At 52.0% G+C, this 16643-nt stretch overlaps 2 protein-coding genes across 2 annotated transcripts; one reads left to right on the forward strand and one right to left on the reverse strand.

Annotated features, from left to right (window-relative positions):
- Window positions 1-1499: 1499 nt before the first annotated feature.
- UBFD1 (ubiquitin family domain containing 1) lies at window positions 1500-8133 on the reverse strand. The gene is made up of 7 exons (XM_086622157.1): window positions 8109-8133; window positions 7611-7877; window positions 7323-7531; window positions 6206-6271; window positions 5904-6009; window positions 3339-3421; window positions 1500-2060 (listed from the first exon to the last, which is right to left on the reverse strand). The coding sequence occupies exons 1-7, from the start codon at window positions 8131-8133 to the stop codon at window positions 1950-1952; spliced, it is 867 nt and encodes a 288-aa protein (XP_086478283.1). The 3' UTR covers window positions 1500-1949.
- A 233-nt stretch (window positions 8134-8366) lies between these two features.
- Window positions 8367-16402, forward strand: EARS2 (glutamyl-tRNA synthetase 2, mitochondrial). Its single transcript, XM_086622401.1, is given in 10 exon segments — window positions 8367-8460; window positions 9499-9654; window positions 10631-10820; window positions 11098-11155; window positions 11157-11571; window positions 12398-12506; window positions 13050-13203; window positions 14222-14352; window positions 15599-15734; window positions 16319-16402. Coding segments are annotated over 10 exon segments (1527 nt in total).
- The last annotated feature ends 241 nt before the right edge of the window (window positions 16403-16643 follow it).

The raw sequence follows: 16643 nt of genomic DNA on the forward strand, positions 1-16643 counted from the left end.
CAACGAACTCACGCCAGCTCCGCTCCCTGCGCGCGCTGCAGGCGTCGAAGGCGGCTGTCCCGGAGCGGACACGGTGCTGCTGCAGCAGCAGCTCCTGTCTCAAGGCATTCACGCCAGGACACGCTGCTGGGGGCTTGTGCACAGAAAGGAAATATCTCAGGCTACAAGAGCAACAAGCACATCACTAGTTTATCTGTAGGATATGAAACACCTTTAAAATTCATCTTGCATGAACGTTCTAACTGAAAATACCAAACCAACACTGCTTGTGTTGCTCTCACGAGTCTTCGGGTAAGGACACAATCTTAACACATACTATAAAGTGAATGCTTTTCCCAGTCTCTCAAATAAAATAAAATCAAAATAAAATAAAATAAATACTCATTTGGGAATTTGCACCTGCTGAGTTTCAACTGGGCTGTTTCGAGGAGAGTGAAAAATGGACATGAAGACATTAGATGAGCTATTCCTACACGGCTCCTTCTCCAGGAGCTCACAAGGTGCTCAGCGCACGCACCGAGCAGCGTCAGGCCACGGTGGCACAGGAGAACAGCGACCTGTTGGATGCAGGGTGACACAGAGCGAGACGGAGTCAGACTGCACGGCACAGCCTGGGCAGGGGGTGCACCTTTGTGGGACTGCAAGGTCCATCCAGAAAACCTGAGAGAAACGGCGCGCGAGCGGCTGAGACGACGCGCGGAACCCCACGTCAGACAGGACGAGATGCAAGAACTTCCTGTAAACTTGAGCAGGAGAAAAGCTGATTGAAGTTTCAAAAGATCAGTCGCTGGACAGCTATCCTAAATTGGGTAAGATTCACTGAATAAGATAGTTATAAATTTTCAAATTCAGGTCACAAAAGACTACTGCAGTTGTTTAGGATCCAAAGCAGCATCCGAGCTTCTTTCTCTCTTCCCCGCTCCCCCCGACAAGGCAGGGGGGTCTCTGGTTCAATCCCCTGGCACGATCCGTGTCACCGCTTCGCCCCGCTCCTGCCACGCGGCACTACGCAGCGCACTCCGTAGAGCTTCTCTTTTTTCCAGTCAAACAGACTGAGAGTCGTGGCCACAGCTGCGAAGTGATCCTGGGCTGCAACACACATGATGAAGAAAACGCTCCGAAAAGCCCAGCGCCCCAGGGCAGGAGGCAGAGCGGGAGCAGAGCGGAACGGGAACGACCACCGCGGCGTGGAAGGGGACCGTGAGCAGCACTGGGTCATTGCAACCACAAAGCATCCACCGTGGCATTCGTCTGCTCCAAACATGCTACCCAGAGCACCAACCCAGAGCTTATTGAAGGGAAAAAAAAAAAAAAAAAAAAAAAAAGAGGGGAAAATAAAAAAGGCAGGGCACCTTTGGGTTAAAAAAAAAACCAAAAAAAACAAAGTAAAAAAAAATTGAGTTTTGCTACCAAAGATTCAAACCTGAAATAAAAGGGCCAGCAGAATATGGCTTACTGAACATCAATTTTGCATACTGTTTCAAGTTTATTCTTAAAAAACTGTTTCTGAAATTCTCAGTCACAACCAAGTAACTAAATTAAGTCTAACGCTTGTAACTGAAAGATTATGAAAATATCCGTTTTTGTTCAAACCATGTAAAAAATCGTCAATAGTACATTGTAATATTTTCTTTTTAAAACTAAACTGGAAGATCAACTCTCAGCAGATTTAACTGTATTACACACGATATTTTGTGAATTCAGATTTATTGATTTCCATTGTATTTGCTTTAAATATGGTTGAAGCTGACTGCAGAAAAGGGATGGTGAAATTTTTAAGTTAAAAGTAAACTAATGGTGAAAGAACATCACCTCTGGCTTCCATCAATGCCTCGTTTATCACTTTTATTAATAAGTTCCAGGACTATCACATCCAGGGATGTTGGAGGCCTCTCCCAGCAGTGTCCTTAGCTTTGTGTCATTTTCCTGTGCCAGAGGTGAGCGTGCTTTCAAAAATACTGCCACTTCCCCAGCACCGTGTCTTTGATTGCATCAACGTATTGAGTCGGTACCCAATAGACCCAGTAGTAAGACGCCTCTGTTGGGCCCAGCTGAAACGCCTGCAAAGTCAAAAACGACAACATTTACAAACGGGAAACAGAACAGCTCACACCAGTGGGCAGACACAGCTCACCCACTACAACACCCACACAAATCCCCTACACCTACTGCCTCCTTCAAACACTCCGACTACGTGACACACGTTTCATAAGCATTAAAAAAACCCCAAAAACATTCCTCAGAGAAACAAGAACTGCAAAGCACCGATTAAAAGGGTGAGTTCTTTCCTTTTACAATACCATAGCAGCAACAAAAACTCTTGGCCAGTTTCGGGAACGTGAGGAAATTATTCTGGAAGACAGAACCTGAAGCGTAACTCCAAGTTTCTAACGAAACGACCGGAATGCACAGGGTTGGGAAGCCAAACAGGAACTAAACAAGACAATGACCGTGTTTTCATAGCCATCAAATCTGACAGAATTTCACATTTAGACATAACGTCCTATTCTCAACTTACGCCACACAAACAGGAGAGGAGCACCACGGCATGCCAATAACCCCTATCCTTGCTTTAGGATAAGGGCGTGTTGCAGCATAATTTGAAAAGGACATTTTCTTACAAGGGTGATCAAAAATCCAGTACTTGGACAAAGACTAGACCAGCACCCTCCTGCAGGCAATAATTTTAAAGGATAACATTTCCCCTTTCTTCCCCAAAAGAAGGAAACAGACTTATATAAGGAACTTACTTCAACATTGAAAGTTAGTTACTGCACTTTGGAAAGCAAGACCTCAAAAAACTCCATACATTAAAAGAAACAGCCAAAAATTCAGTACAATTAGCACAGCTTTCCTCTTAGATGTGTTAGTTTTCTAGACCCGATACCAGTTTTTCAGAAAATTGCATATGGGAAAAAAAACATTACAGCATCAAATCACTGTGTTTTTTATTTAACCCCCAGCAAGGCCCGTTGTTTATATAAATACAACAGAAACGAGAAATTAAACTAGATACAGGAAAACACCACTAACATCAGGAAATCACGAGCTGCATTGTGAGTATTTTCACTGCTGACACTGTCACAAGCCAGAAGATGGGAACCAACGCTTCAGCGCTTAACGTTTGTGTGAAATTAGCCCAGATCCCCCCAAAGCGGCAGACACTCCATGCGCCCCCCGAAATATTTACACTGTGGCAGCAGAGCGTGCCCTCCTTCCCATCCCCAACACCTGAGGCTGGTACCAACCCAGCTCCAAGTGGCTCCACGCCAGAAGCCTCACTGTGTGTGCCCGTGAAGCAGTGAGGCTGATGCTACCAGAGATGAGACGTTACTTACCATCATGTGATAATCCTCATGTCCTTCAATAGGTTCACTCACCACGTTTTTAATGGACCCCATGGGCAACTTTTCTGTTCGCTCTACATTAAAATTGATCAAAGCATTATTTCTGAAACGTGAGGAAGCAGTATTTCACATTAATTTCAAATACCACCTCCATGGCTCCCAAAAGCTCCTCACGTCAGCGCTCTCCTCTTTGGGTGAGCTTTGGGTATGTGCTGCTGAGAAGCCCATCCTCCAGGTTGCCACACACCCCACGGCTGGCACGCTAACAATTTAGAGGAATCCAAAACTGGATCACACAGTTCCTCACAGTTTATGTCTCTGCATCGCATCAAGTACTTCAGCGTACTTGACTCGGGCCTCAACCGAGTGATGGGAAAACCCTGGCTTTGTTTAGTTTAGTTTCCCTTAGGGAACTCCACTCAGACCAGCAGGACTACTCGCCAGAGTGAAAGCTGGTCCAGGTGTAAGAACATTCAGGACCAATTACCAAAGATTAGACCAAGCTCTACAGAAATGACAAGGCTGAGAGCTGAAGATACGCCAGCTGACTCTCTGAAAGCCTAGTCCCGGTTTTACGCTGAGGCAGCATTCAACTGTTAGTGTAAAAGCACAGGGAAGGAAATATTAACGAGTAAATAGGGGAAGAAACAAGAAACTGAAAAAAAAAGATTTTGAAAAGAAGATTTTTTGAAAAAGAAAAAAGATTTTTGTCTCAGTTACACCACAGAGTACTGTCAGCCAGCCAGGGGTAACCAACAAGAATGACAACGTGTATGGTTCATGGCAGACTTTTTCTTTCTTGATTCTCTCCTCCCCTCTTTCTGAAGACTCAACTCCAAGATCCTTCCTTTCAGTGTCAGCCTAAAATTATCTTCTTGGACACAAGACAGAGAAAACCGTAAATGCTCTACAAAGGAGAAACTGGACTAGGAGTTCCTTAGATACATCTCACTTGTGCGATCCAAAAAGCAGCTACCGAAAAAAGGGACGGAGAGATAAACTTAGTGATGCAGAGCATGTTTGTTTTCACCTCAGTGCTGTACCTAAGCTGACTCCCAACGACCCCTCTCGGATTCAGAACAGTCATTCACTGAGTAAAATCTTACTCTGCCCTCGTTTAGCATCCCGCAAATCAACTACTCTTCACAGCACCCCAGCAACAGACAGATCCATGTTATTAAGGCCTCTACAAAAATGACACAGAGCAACTGAGAAACATCCACCTACACCAACCCTCAGACTAAAAAATGTGGAGTGGAGGCTCCGTGGGGGAAGAATCCATTTCAACCTTCCAGGACTCACAAGTGAAAAACTGTGTTAATACCCAGTTGGTTTTACTCTAGCCCTTATATGCTGGCATCTGCCATGAATTCCTCAAAGCAGGAAGGAGTTTTTCCCAGCAAGAGCCAGTAATCACAACCATTCCCTACAGGAAGCAAGCTGCTGCTAGTTTTGGGAAGTAGGGGAAGAGGTTACATGAAAGACAGGTGACTACGAGAAGAATCAGATTTCACAGCTTAAGAAACACTAATCCAGCTCGCTTCAGAAATACTAAACTTGAAACTTGCCTAGAAGGTGAGGGAAGAGGATTAATTACCTAAACACTAAGGATGTATTTAGAAAACATGATCAGTAACAAAAAAATCTGCCTGCCCAACCTAGAGAAGAAAAAAATCCCAATGTCTCGCTCCATCACAGCCCAGGAGAAAAACCACTGCAACTGGTTTTAAAGCCAGAGAAATCTTCACAGTTAAGTCTGTCCTAGAAAGCAAAGGTCAAAGACATTCAAGATTTCTGCTTACTTTGGAAACAACACAGCAGCTGGAGGTGCCACCCAAAGCTAATGTCACCATCCAATTAGGCTACTTTACTGGGACAGCGAGCAAGCCCTTCCAGTCCTCTTGCTCATCACTGTAACATTGCCCCGTTCCGCTCAGACTGAAGGAGAACAGGTTCCTTGGAGCAGGGGTTATCTGAGACGCCTGCAGCAACGCACGTTGTCCCCATGGCACTGCCAGCTCCTCCTGGCACCGCTCGAGACGGCCAGCTGACTCCCCCGCACAGCAACACATGCCCCAGCTTCTGCAGCCGTGCGTCGCCGAAACGAGACACCCAACTGATTCTGGGTGGAAGGACAGACGGTGACAGAGATGCCAGCACTCCTCGTTTTAACGCCGGTCCCACGATTCCCTGCCGAGGCTCAGCCAAGTTATCGAGCCTCTGGCATCAAACCATGTTTACAAAGTGCTTTTGAGGTATGCTAAAAATGTCAAATATTATCATTTACGTTTGGAGCCACGAACAGCAGACTGGAACATCAGTCTACGGGCACAACTGAACTCCAGTTGTGCAAGGACAGAAGCGAAATAGCAAGCAGCAGTCAGTGATGTGGGACGATGGCCCGTGAGAAGAGGAAGCAAAATTTAGTTTTGAAGTACTGCAATGCCAGCATTATTCCCTAAACACAATGTGGTCACACCAGAAGCCATTTCCAGGTCACACAACTCACTCACAGCCCAGCTACCAATTATTCCTCAGCGTTTGAGAGCTGCTCACCTTTTGTACCAATCCACAGCTGGTCTTGCTCGAGTTTAAAGGTCAATCTTACTTTGCCCCCCGACTTGTTGTACATGCCGGATAACGGCACTGTTGGCAGGCGCTCCTGCAAAGAGGCAACACAGCAAGGTGAAGGACTTCGAGAGGAACAGCTGCATCTTAACTTCCTAAGCACAAGGACCACTCATCTTTCCAGTTTTCTACTACAATATGACAACTGAACCACCTAAGAAAGATCTCCAGGCACAGAAAAGGTCTCTCTCTTCTGATGATGACAATTTCTCAAACATTTATTTACTCACCTGGACACCTTTAACGGAAGGCATCACATCATCAGGTTTTCCTTTATCTAATACTTTTCTGTGTTGCTACAACATAAAAACAGAAATTAGAACTTGCAGAAATGCAACAGAGCTTTTCAGTTTACTTCCAGCTGCACCCTTGACCACATCCCAGTAGCACTAAGAGACAGTCAAGGACTGTTCACAGTCCAGTGAAGTCACAGGAAGTGGTTAATGGTCGAAGTTAACCGAGCACTTTCTGTGACAGGCTAAAGGAATTGTATAAAGGAATAAAACCTCGATATAATGCAAAGGGTAAGACCCCTTCTGAAATGTACAATGATCTATTAAAAGTTCCAGAATCCCGAGCCTCAATTTAATATGAGACATGCTGAATGACATAGTTGGCGCTTGGCAAGACAGTTGGAACAGTCCGGTGTTCTATCCAGGGAAACCCACCCCGCCGGACAGCGCGACATACCGCAACACAGCCCCAGACGTTTCATGAAGGTCACGGCTCGACGATGCACTACGCAGTTTTTAATCAAATTTATTGTGAGGCAGGTATGGGGCCGATAACACCTTGAGCTGAAAATCTTTTACCAGCCCCACCAGGCTGCAGCACCGCCACCAGACCAAACCTCCCTGCACTGAACTGGACTCCCCGTTCCGAGGCGGCACTCGAAGGTGCAAGAGGAGGATCCAACATTCACGTTCCCTTCGGTGCGGGACAGCTGAAGGAACTGCCCTCTTGGTGTTTGTTTTACAGGCAGTTTTTGGAGATCAAATTATTTTATGCCAATAAAAATCAGTCAGTTTTTAGACAGAATTAATCTAGACTTCGTTTGAGCTAACACCCATGAAATATTTCTATTATTTACCATTTCTTGTCTGAAACACTCTGCTGTGCCTGACACCAGCACGAGTGGTGCTCGCCAAGCCCCAGCCTCCGGGAGGCCGAACGTTCTCCTGCAGCCAGAGCTGCCCACACAGACCCTTCTGTCGCGGGGCTGCGAGGAACGGGGCCCCAGCCTGCTCTGGGGAGGAACGGGACCCGCAGGTGACAGTGGAACGCTACAAAAGAACCGTGTAAACCCTACAGCTCCCCTACACCAGGAATCACCGAGACATTAATAACCTTTTGTCTGCAAAGCGGCTCCTTTTTGTTTTCTTCAGCTTTGACCTCCTGTTGAGCAGCTTCTTTGGGCGTGTTTACTGCTAGAACGTCGTTGATAGTAGAGCCCACCACCATTATCTTCGCTCCGTTCGTCACTTTGATTTCCCGCAACGTTTTCTCCTCGGGTAGCAGTCCCTTGAACATAACTTTCTGCATGGCGGGCGGGAGGCCTAAGGGGCGAGAACAGGGGTTATGGGGCCGCCCGGCAGCGGCTCCGGCGGCGGGAGAGGCGGCCGAGCCCCGACAGACCTGTCAGCGAGTGGATCTCCTGCTTCAGCTCGGCGCCCGTGCTGTCCAGGCGGAACTTCACGTCGTACTTGTTCTTGTTCCAGATCACCTTCAGCTCCACCAGCTCCTTCCCGCTCTCCGCGTCGCCGCCGTTACTGACGGACGCCTGCGGGGGCTCCCGGCGCTCCTCGCCCTCCGGAGACCGGCCCGCCGCCGGCGAGCCGTCCTCTCCGCCGCGGCCCGGCGGCAGCCCCTGCGCCTCCGCCTCCATGCGCGGCTCCTCGGCACCTGCGGACGGGCGGACAGGAAGAGCGGGGCCGGCGAGAGGCCGCCTCGGCCCGGCCCGCCCGCGCTGCGGCCCCGGAGCTCCGCCCGGCACCGCCCGCCACGCCCCGCCCCTGCCCCGCCGCCCGTCCGGGGCCGCTCCCCGCGCCGGCACCGCCCCGCCCCGCCCCGCCCCGCCCCGCCCCGCGCCGCCGCGCCGCGCCTCGCCCCGCCGCCGGGACCGCGGACTCCTACCATCGGCGGCGGCGGCGGCGGCCATGATGATTGTGTACAATCTGCCGCGGGGCACGCCGGGAAACGCCCGCCGCGGCCGGCTGGGCCGCGCCGGCTCCCGTAGCCCCGCCCCCGGGCGCCGGGCCCTCCGCGGCAGCGGGAAGGCGGGGGGCGGTGCCTTCGCGGGAAGCCCCGCCCCCCAGCCGCGGCGCGGCAGGCGATTGGCTGAGCGCGCCCGCGCGGAAGCAGCGCCCGCGGCCACGTGGGCTGCGCGGCGGGATGGCGCGCGCGCTGCGGGCGGTGCGGGGCGCGGCGGGGCCGGAGCGGGGCCCGGGGCCGGGGCCGCGGGTGCGGTTCGGGCCCAGCCCCACAGGTAACCGCCGGGGGCTGCGCCGCGGGCGGGCGGCGCTTTGGGCTGGAAAAGGTGAATTCGTGTGCGGGGAGCGCGGGGCGCCCCGGGAGGGGGCCGAGCGCCGGCCGGGACCCCCGGGCTGGGTTCGCTCTGTCGGTGCGGAAGTCAAGGAGACGCCGAAGCAGCCGCCGCGCGTGGCGTATTGTGAGAAATAAGGGAAAGTTGTTCGTTCCCGTCCAGGGAGAACCGCGGGAACGGTGGTTCCCAGCGCGTGGCAGCTCGTAAGCGATTTCCCGGTCACTTCAGGGAACGCGTTCTTGGAAGGCGATTCGTTCTGTGGCAAAGACCCGCAAAGGCACCGAGTGCCCGGCCGTGCCGTGCCAGTGTCCAGTGCCAGTGTCTGTCCACACCGTGCCAGTGTCCAGTGTCCATCCGTGCCATGCCAGTGTCCATCTGCGCTGTGCCAGTGTCTGGTGCCAGTGTCCATCCATGCCAGTGTCCATCTGCACTGTGCCAGTGTCCGGTGCCAGTGTCTGTCCATGCCAGTGTCCATCCGTGCCGTGCCAGTGTCCATCCACACCGTGACAGTGTCCAGTGCCAGTGTCCATCCACACCGTGCCAGTGTCCAGTGCCAGTGTCCATCCATGCCGTGCCAGTGTCCATCTGCACTGTGCCAGTGTCTGGTGCCAGTGTCCATCCATGCCAGTGTCCATCTGCACTGTGCCAGTGTCCGGTGCCAGTGTCTGTCCATGCCAGTGTCCATCCGTGCCGTGCCAGTGTCCATCCACACCGTGACAGTGTCCAGTGCCAGTGTCCATCCACACCGTGCCAGTGTCCAGTGCCAGTGTCCATCCATGCCGTGCCAGTGTCCATCTGCACTGTGCCAGTGTCTGGTGCCAGTGTCCATCCATGCCAGTGTCCGTGCCACACGCCTCCCTGCCCCCGGCAGCCTCAGTCCCAGTTCCCGCTCCAGGTGGCATTGCCCCTCCAGCTGATATTTACAAATCTCTTTATTGGTCCTAATTATTGTTGTCTCCTCCGATTTCCCCGCGATAACAGGTTTTCTGCATTTGGGTGGCCTGCGAACTGCTTTGTACAATTACATTTTTGCCAAAAAACACCGAGGGACCTTTATTTTGAGAGTGGAGGATACAGATCAAAGTCGAGTGGTGCCTGGAGCTGCCGAAGGAATAGAAGATATGCTGGACTGGGCAGGTATTTACAAACAGCTTTGATTTTTTTACTTGCTGAAATATTCTCTTCTTTTTAGCGATTAACAGTACCCAAACTGAGAGTATTTTGTGTGATAGTGAGCGGTGCCGCGTTTCAGAGGATGAAAGTTGCAGTGGTGTTTTTTCTACAGCTGGGCAGCAGGCAAGTCCTACTGGAAGTGTATTTTGTGGCAGAAATAACTCGTTAGGCTTGGTTTCTTCTGGCTGTGTTGTCTGACACGCAGAAGGATCCAAACTTGTGATCCCGATGTGCAGTTGTGCCAGAGGTTGTGCACGAGATGTGACGGAAAGGTTGGAAGTTGGAGCTCGCTGACCTCACTGTAAATTTATAAACTGTTTCTTTACAGAATATTTGCTAAAGGGGATCTGGAGGTGTCGGTTTTCATTTTGAATCCTCTGCTCCTTTTTGAGCTTAAGAACTAGAAACGAGGGTGATTTTAGGATAACAGTAGGGTTTTAGTGATAAACTCAGGGCCAGACCCCACATCTGCTGCCGTTAATGGGCAGGTAAGCTTTAAGGCACCAGGGCTTTGCTCTTGAGTCGTAACTGCGGAGCAGGTGAGACAATTGGCCACGGTCTCAACTGTATTTTTGTGGTACGAGTGTCCTTTTGCATAAAAAGGGTGGATGCCGCTTTGTGTGTTACACCTGACGGCGTTTTGCTCTGCGTGGGGTATCAGAGCCACTCAGCTGTTTTCCAGGTTCTGGTGTTTTTTTCTGCTCGTTGCTTCACGCACAGTGCTCTAAATTCCGATCATGTTGGCTGCTCTGTATCTTCCGAGTCCAGCGGAGTCTGACTCCCGTGCCGGGCAGACGCCGTTAGCTGGCTGCCCTGGGCAGAGCCCGTCCTCGGACGCGCTCGGGAGCCTGGCTGTTCCGTCTGCATTCAGCGTGCTCCGATGGCGGGCTGCGCTCTGCCTTCTTACGTGCTCCTGTGCCCTGTCACACCGACGTTTCAGGTATTCCCCCCGACGAGAGCCCTCGCCGCGGCGGCCCCTTCGGACCCTACCGGCAGTCGCGCAGGCTCGAGCTTTACCGGAGCGCCAGCGCGGCGCTGCTGGAGAGCGGCGCGGCGTACCGCTGCTTCTGCACCCCCCAGCGCCTGCAGCTGCTGAAGAAGGAGGCTTTGCGGAGCCAGCAGACCCCGCGGTAGGGATTCCTTCTCCCCCGGGCGGTTCCCTGTGCTGCACGCTTGCAAAAAACCGACGCCAGCGTGCGCGGCAGGGGGATGGCGGTGTCCCTGCCCGTAGAGAGAGGCGCCGGCGGAGCCCTTAGAGCTGAGGGGAGAGACCCCCAGAGAGGGGGCGTTTGACTGGGCAGGTGGTGGGCGAGTTACGGCTGAAATTCAGGGAGTTTTGGGAATGAAAAAAACGGCTGATGGGTTTGGCCTGTATTGAAGTGAGCCCTTTGTTCTCCTTTCTCAAAGCTACGACAACCGGTGTCGGCACCTGACGCCCACAGAGGTGTCGGAGAAGCTGTCGCGGGGGGCTCGACTGGGTGGTCCGGTTCCGCCTGGAGAAGGGGGTGGAACCCTTCCAGGACCTGGTCTACGGCTGGAACAAGCACGAGGTGGCCGATGTGGAGGGCGACCCCGTGATTCTCAAGGGGGACGGCTTCCCCACCTACCACCTGGCAAACGTGGTGGATGACCATCACATGGGCATCAGCCACGTTCTGCGGGGAGCCGAGTGGCTGACGTCGACGTCCAAGCACCTCCTGCTCTACAGAGCCTTCGGCTGGGACCCGCCGCAGTTCGGGCACCTCCCGCTGCTTCTGAACAAGGACGGCAGCAAGCTGTCGAAAAGGCAGGGGGACATCTTCCTGCAGCGGTTTGCTCAGGATGGCTACTTGCCAGAGGCCCTCCTGGACATGATAACCAACTGCGGCTCCGGCTTCGCAGGTAACCACGGCAGCCGCGGTGCTCGCCAGGCGGCTTCTTGGTGCCGGCTGTGGGGAAGGGGTCGGGTTTATTTTAATAGCTGAGAGCTTGGGCAGCGTTCGAAGGGATCAGGAAGCGGGTGTAAGGGGAGCAGTCTGTCACTGGAATGCTTCTGCAGAGCTCCTGGGAAAGACTGGGTGGTGTGCTGGGATGGTGGGAGTCCTTCTGCCTCTGCGCAGCCGTTTAAACTGAGTCTGATGCTTAGTGGGTTCCCTCTTGGGACAACATTCATCTCAAGGTGAAGAAACGGGCTGTGAACTCTTGGGAAAACGTGTGTTCTGTGGTTAATGATGGCAGCGTCGCGTGTTACGTCTGTCACGCTTCTCGTTTAACCTGAAAGACCATGGGAAGTTGGGTCAGTGACTCCTTTTGTTGTTCTTGCTGTGTGGGGATCAAAAGTAAACTTGTGTTTTGGGAACTCTGCTTGGGAATGAAGTCTGTCTTGGACAGAGGAGCCTCCTGGCCGAGTGTTGCTTCTTTTTGGCTGACTGGTGCAAGGGGTGTTCCACTGGAGAGGCAAGCAGAACGTCCCAGTTTATAGTTGCTCACTAGGAGGGAGCAGAGCCTGCTCTTAGGGAGAGGGCAGCTTCCCGTGCGTGCCTGCTACAAGTTCCCTCCTGTTGGCCGGAGTAGGTCCCTGCTTGCTGCCACAAGTGGCTCTCCCGTGTCACCCGTTCTTGGGGTGCGCTGCGGGCCCAGCCCCGCGCTGCAGGCTCGCACGAAAAGCGGTGCCGCGAGTTCCCTGCGGGAGAGGAGGAAATCATTCCCGTGTCGGGTTATTTTGCAGAGAAGCAGATGGGGAGGACTTTGGAGGAGCTGATCTCGCAGTTTGAAATAGGCAGAATTACAACCCACTCTGCCCTCCTGGATCTTGAAATCCTCCCAGAATTCAACAGGTATAAATACCAGGGGTCACTTTAAAACGTAACAATCAGTGTGTGGGTGAGGATTTATTCCTAGCATTTGGCTTTGTCTGGAGGCTTTGTTTATTGGATCAAGCGCGGGTCCCAGCGCGGTGGGTTTTTGGCTGCGCCACGGCCAAGTGCAAGTTCCTGCTCACACCGTTCCTGCCTCCGCTCCCGTCCTGTGCTTGGACACTGGTGTTGGGAACACTGTAAAAACCTGGGCGGGTGGTAGGTGTAGACAGGAGGACGCAAGGTCTGAAGTTTAGTTTCAAAATAACATCTGAAAAGAGGTAAGACTTCCGGAAGGTACCTCTGCAAGTACACTCGTGTGCTACTAGGATGTTGTGCTGCTAAGAGTTGCCACGTCTTTCGTTCGCTGGGGTGCATTAGGGCTAAATGCTCTGTCGTAGAGTGTCTGTCTGTGGTTTTGTGTTGCTTTTCTAACACTTCTACAGTTTTAATTGGTAAATGTTGTGAGGACGAGATGCAATCGAACCCAAAGCAGTCATAAAGCAATTTTCTTCTTTGCTACAGGATTCACCTCACCCGTCGTATCGAGAACGAAGGGCTGCGACAGAAGCTAATTAGAGAGTTGCAGTTGCTGGTGGAGCACGTCTATGGGGATCAACAAGTGGATCAAGAGCTTCTAGAAAAGGAATATGTGGAGCGAGTCCTCCTGCTGAGAAAAGTATGAGCAGTTATGGCATTATGTCACCATTTTGGGGAGCTGAGGTTTTGTGGGATTCCTGGATGAAGACTCAGCTGAGTCCTGGACGCTGCTTTGATCGGAGCTCTGAAGCCCCACAGCGAACGGCTGCCACCGCCAGCTCTGGTGCTCGTGTGTGCTTATTGCTGAAGTGCAGTGACAGAGTTAGCTGACCTGTAGGAATGGGTGTGCTGAATACCTTGGTGGTCTTTGCGGAGTCGTGAGCTCATCCGTCCTTTGCCAAGCCAGCAGAGGGAGGGTGGGTGTCTCCCTGCCATGGAAGCGAATCATGGCATTGTGAGATGTTTCCTGGAAGACCTCTCTGTTTCCTGCTTGGAGCAGCATGGTTGGTAGTGCTGGATCAGGTCAGCTGTGGCTTTGTCTGGATGAGTGGTGACAAGCTCTGAGCTGCACTGCTGGAGCGCAGGGTGCGGCTGGCTCGTGGTGGGAAGGTGCCCAGAGATGCTCACCTTGCTTTCGCTGCCCGGGCAGCAGAAGGTGCTTCTGCTTTGCTGCTGCTCCGTGCTTTGGAAGCAAAGTCAAAGCAATGTCTTTGCAGAGGTCGATGAAGCTCTCGGTGGCCAAACTAGTGAGGTTTGTGCATCTCGGGGGTTCATGGTGGAGAATAATGCCTTCTCTGTAGGGGCAGGAAGGGCTCCGACTGTTCCAGCGTGAAGGCTTCGCCGTGGCAGTGGGTGGGGTGACTTGTGACTTCCCACTGTCCCTGGAAAGGCGGCAGAGGCACGTGGCAGAGGAGCACTGCCCGGACTAGCTCTGAGTCAGCCTGCACGTGGGCTCCTGCTGTGTCCCCGCTCGCACCAGCGGTTACGGGTGTGAAAAATTCAGCTGCCTAAATGTCAGCGTTTCCTCTGAGCAGTGCCAAGTATGAGGCAGTGGACTATTTGGACCCTCTTTAACTGTTTGTGAAGTCCAAACTGAATGAGTTTGCTTCCCCCACAGCTTAACCCTCAGCCTTGACAGCTTTACTTTCTTTTTCCAGGGTCACATAAGCCTCTTGAAGAACCTGGTGTCGTGTGATTATTCTTACTTATGGGTTAGACCCTCCGTGTCCCGAGAGCAGCTACAAACTATTTCTGCAGAAGTAGATGAAATAGGAAAACTAGTTTTAGGGTAAGTGTCTCTTCCCAGCTCCGTACACACCCCCCTGCCTGCCCCAGAGCATTGCTCTTGGCTGCTGTGTTGGTGTTGGACATGCTCATAGTTCTTATTTAATTTGCTTTACTTTGGCATGTGCTGTAGTTCATAGCTGGTGAGAAATTCCGTGGGTTTGATTGAAAGGCAGCTTGCCAGCGGGAAAGCTCACATCGATGCTCTCAAGCAAAAATTGTAACGAAGCCGCGGCGTTAGCGGGGTTTCTCCGTGCCACCTCATCTCCTGTGCTTTTGTCTGCTGCAGCGTGGAGCTGGAGAAGTGCCAGGGGGTTTGGGTTAACCTGTGTTCAGATTAGGTACTGAGGCTTCAGGGTCTCTGGAATGAACCCGGTTTGTGTCCAGCTGGAATCACTGTCACTCTGAAGAGCTCGTCCCTGGGAGGCTTCTCCTGCTTCCGTTGCCTTGTCTCCAGCTAGCAGCGCAGTTCTGTCTGCTCAGGAACCTTGCTGGGGTGGCAGACAGTCCTCCTGTGCCAGTCAGTTTTGTGGGGTTTTGCCGACATGTTCCACTGCTGCCCCGTATCCCTTTGCCACCCCACGCCTTGCAGATAGGCAGGGTGGGACCTCAGTGGCCTTTCCAGTTCAGATCTCGCATCTGGACTAAAATGAGCCCTGAACACCAGTTTTGGGAGTAATTAAGGTGGCAGTACCTGCAAATAGAGCTATTATTTCCAGCTATTCGTAAAGTTGGTTGCCCTCGGTCGTTTGTCACAGCTGAGTGGTAACGGAATCCGAGTGATGGTAATTTAAACGTCAGGATACTCGCTGTCCTGGAGGGATCATAGTTCTGCTACCTACAGCTGAGTAGTGTCAGCAATGGCTCCTGCATCTCTAAAAATCTTATTATTAAAAAAGAAACCAGAATTACTGCCTCTGCTGCGGTTTTCCAGGTCCTTGGCGTAATTTTGTGATTTAAACTTGACGCTTGCCTTTCTGAACACGCTCTGCTTCTGGTGTTGTTGAAGTACAGCAAAGGCGTGGTTTCGCAAAGCAGAGTCTTCAGCAGGAGACGCAGCCTCCTGCCAGCCCAGGAGGGTACCCGGGTACCCGACCAGCGCTGCAGCGGGCAGAGGGAGTGTCCTGGCACAGCGCAGGAGTGAAGGGCAGGAAAGGTAGCTGGCAGTCACTGAAGTCATTAGTCATTCCTGGGTAGGAATCCTGGGATTTGTCTGTCCCTAGACTGTAAGGACATCTTCTTTCCTAAAGGCTCATGATAAGGCAGGCAGCTGTTTTGACCGTGGAGGAGTTGAACAAAGACCTGAGAAGCCTTCAGGAGCAAACCAGAGAGACTAAGTACAGCAGCATGATGAAGCTCCTTCGTTTGGCACTCAGTGGGCAGCAGGTAAAAAATAAGAGTTCTGAGACTGGGACCTTCTTTTTCTTTTTAACAGCTGTCTTCTCTGTGATAGCAAGACATTGGTATTTGGACATCTCTTGCAAGAATTGACATCAGTTTCTGTTATGAGCAAATGTACCAATATACAGCAATTCTGGAAGAAAAGGCTGTTCTGAAAGTTTCAGAAAGGCAGAAGTTGTCAAAGCACGAATATGCTGGTCACAAATCTGAAGTTTGAAAAACCTCTGGACCAGCTGTGGGGCACGTTGTAGGTTTTGGGCAAAACTGGGATTTAATGTGCAATCTGCTTTTACAAAGTTCAAACCCAAGTTTTACAAAAGTTCTTCAAAGCCCAGTCCTGGCTCGTGCTCTGGCATCAGTCCTTCTGGGTCAGTCTGACCATTCTTAGCATTTCATTTCCGGAGAGAAAAAAACCCAAACCCTTGTTTCGAGATTACTGGTAAAACCTCTGCCCTCGGTCTAACGGCGATCTGATAGCTCACGGCTGTCATTTCCGTCACGATGGTGCACGAACACGTGCTGAGAAGCGTAAGTTTCCGTTGGTACAATGGCTGCTTGTGTGCTTTCAGCATGGGCCGAGCGTTGCTGAGATGATGGTGACTTTGGGACCCAGAGAAGTGTGTGGAAGGCTACGCAAAGCACTGTCCAGCTAACAAGAGCCAGAAGCGACACCGCCAGCCAGCCCACGGGCTCAGATGGTGGAGGCAGCACGTGACGTTGTCCTGGAGCGGCAGGTTTTGGTCACAGCATGATTGCCTTTGATCCGACGAGCTGGGCTTGGCCGTGATGTTTCCAGGTCTGTACGTATCTGCACTAAGCATAAGCCACTTCGTCTGGGAGAGGAACCAAATGCAGACTTAGGCCCGTCCTTCTGCTTTCATCTCGTGCAAACCA

This window comes from Tauraco erythrolophus, chromosome 17 (assembly GCF_009769465.1).
Source record: "Tauraco erythrolophus isolate bTauEry1 chromosome 17, bTauEry1.pri, whole genome shotgun sequence".
NCBI lineage: Eukaryota > Metazoa > Chordata > Aves > Musophagiformes > Musophagidae > Tauraco > Tauraco erythrolophus.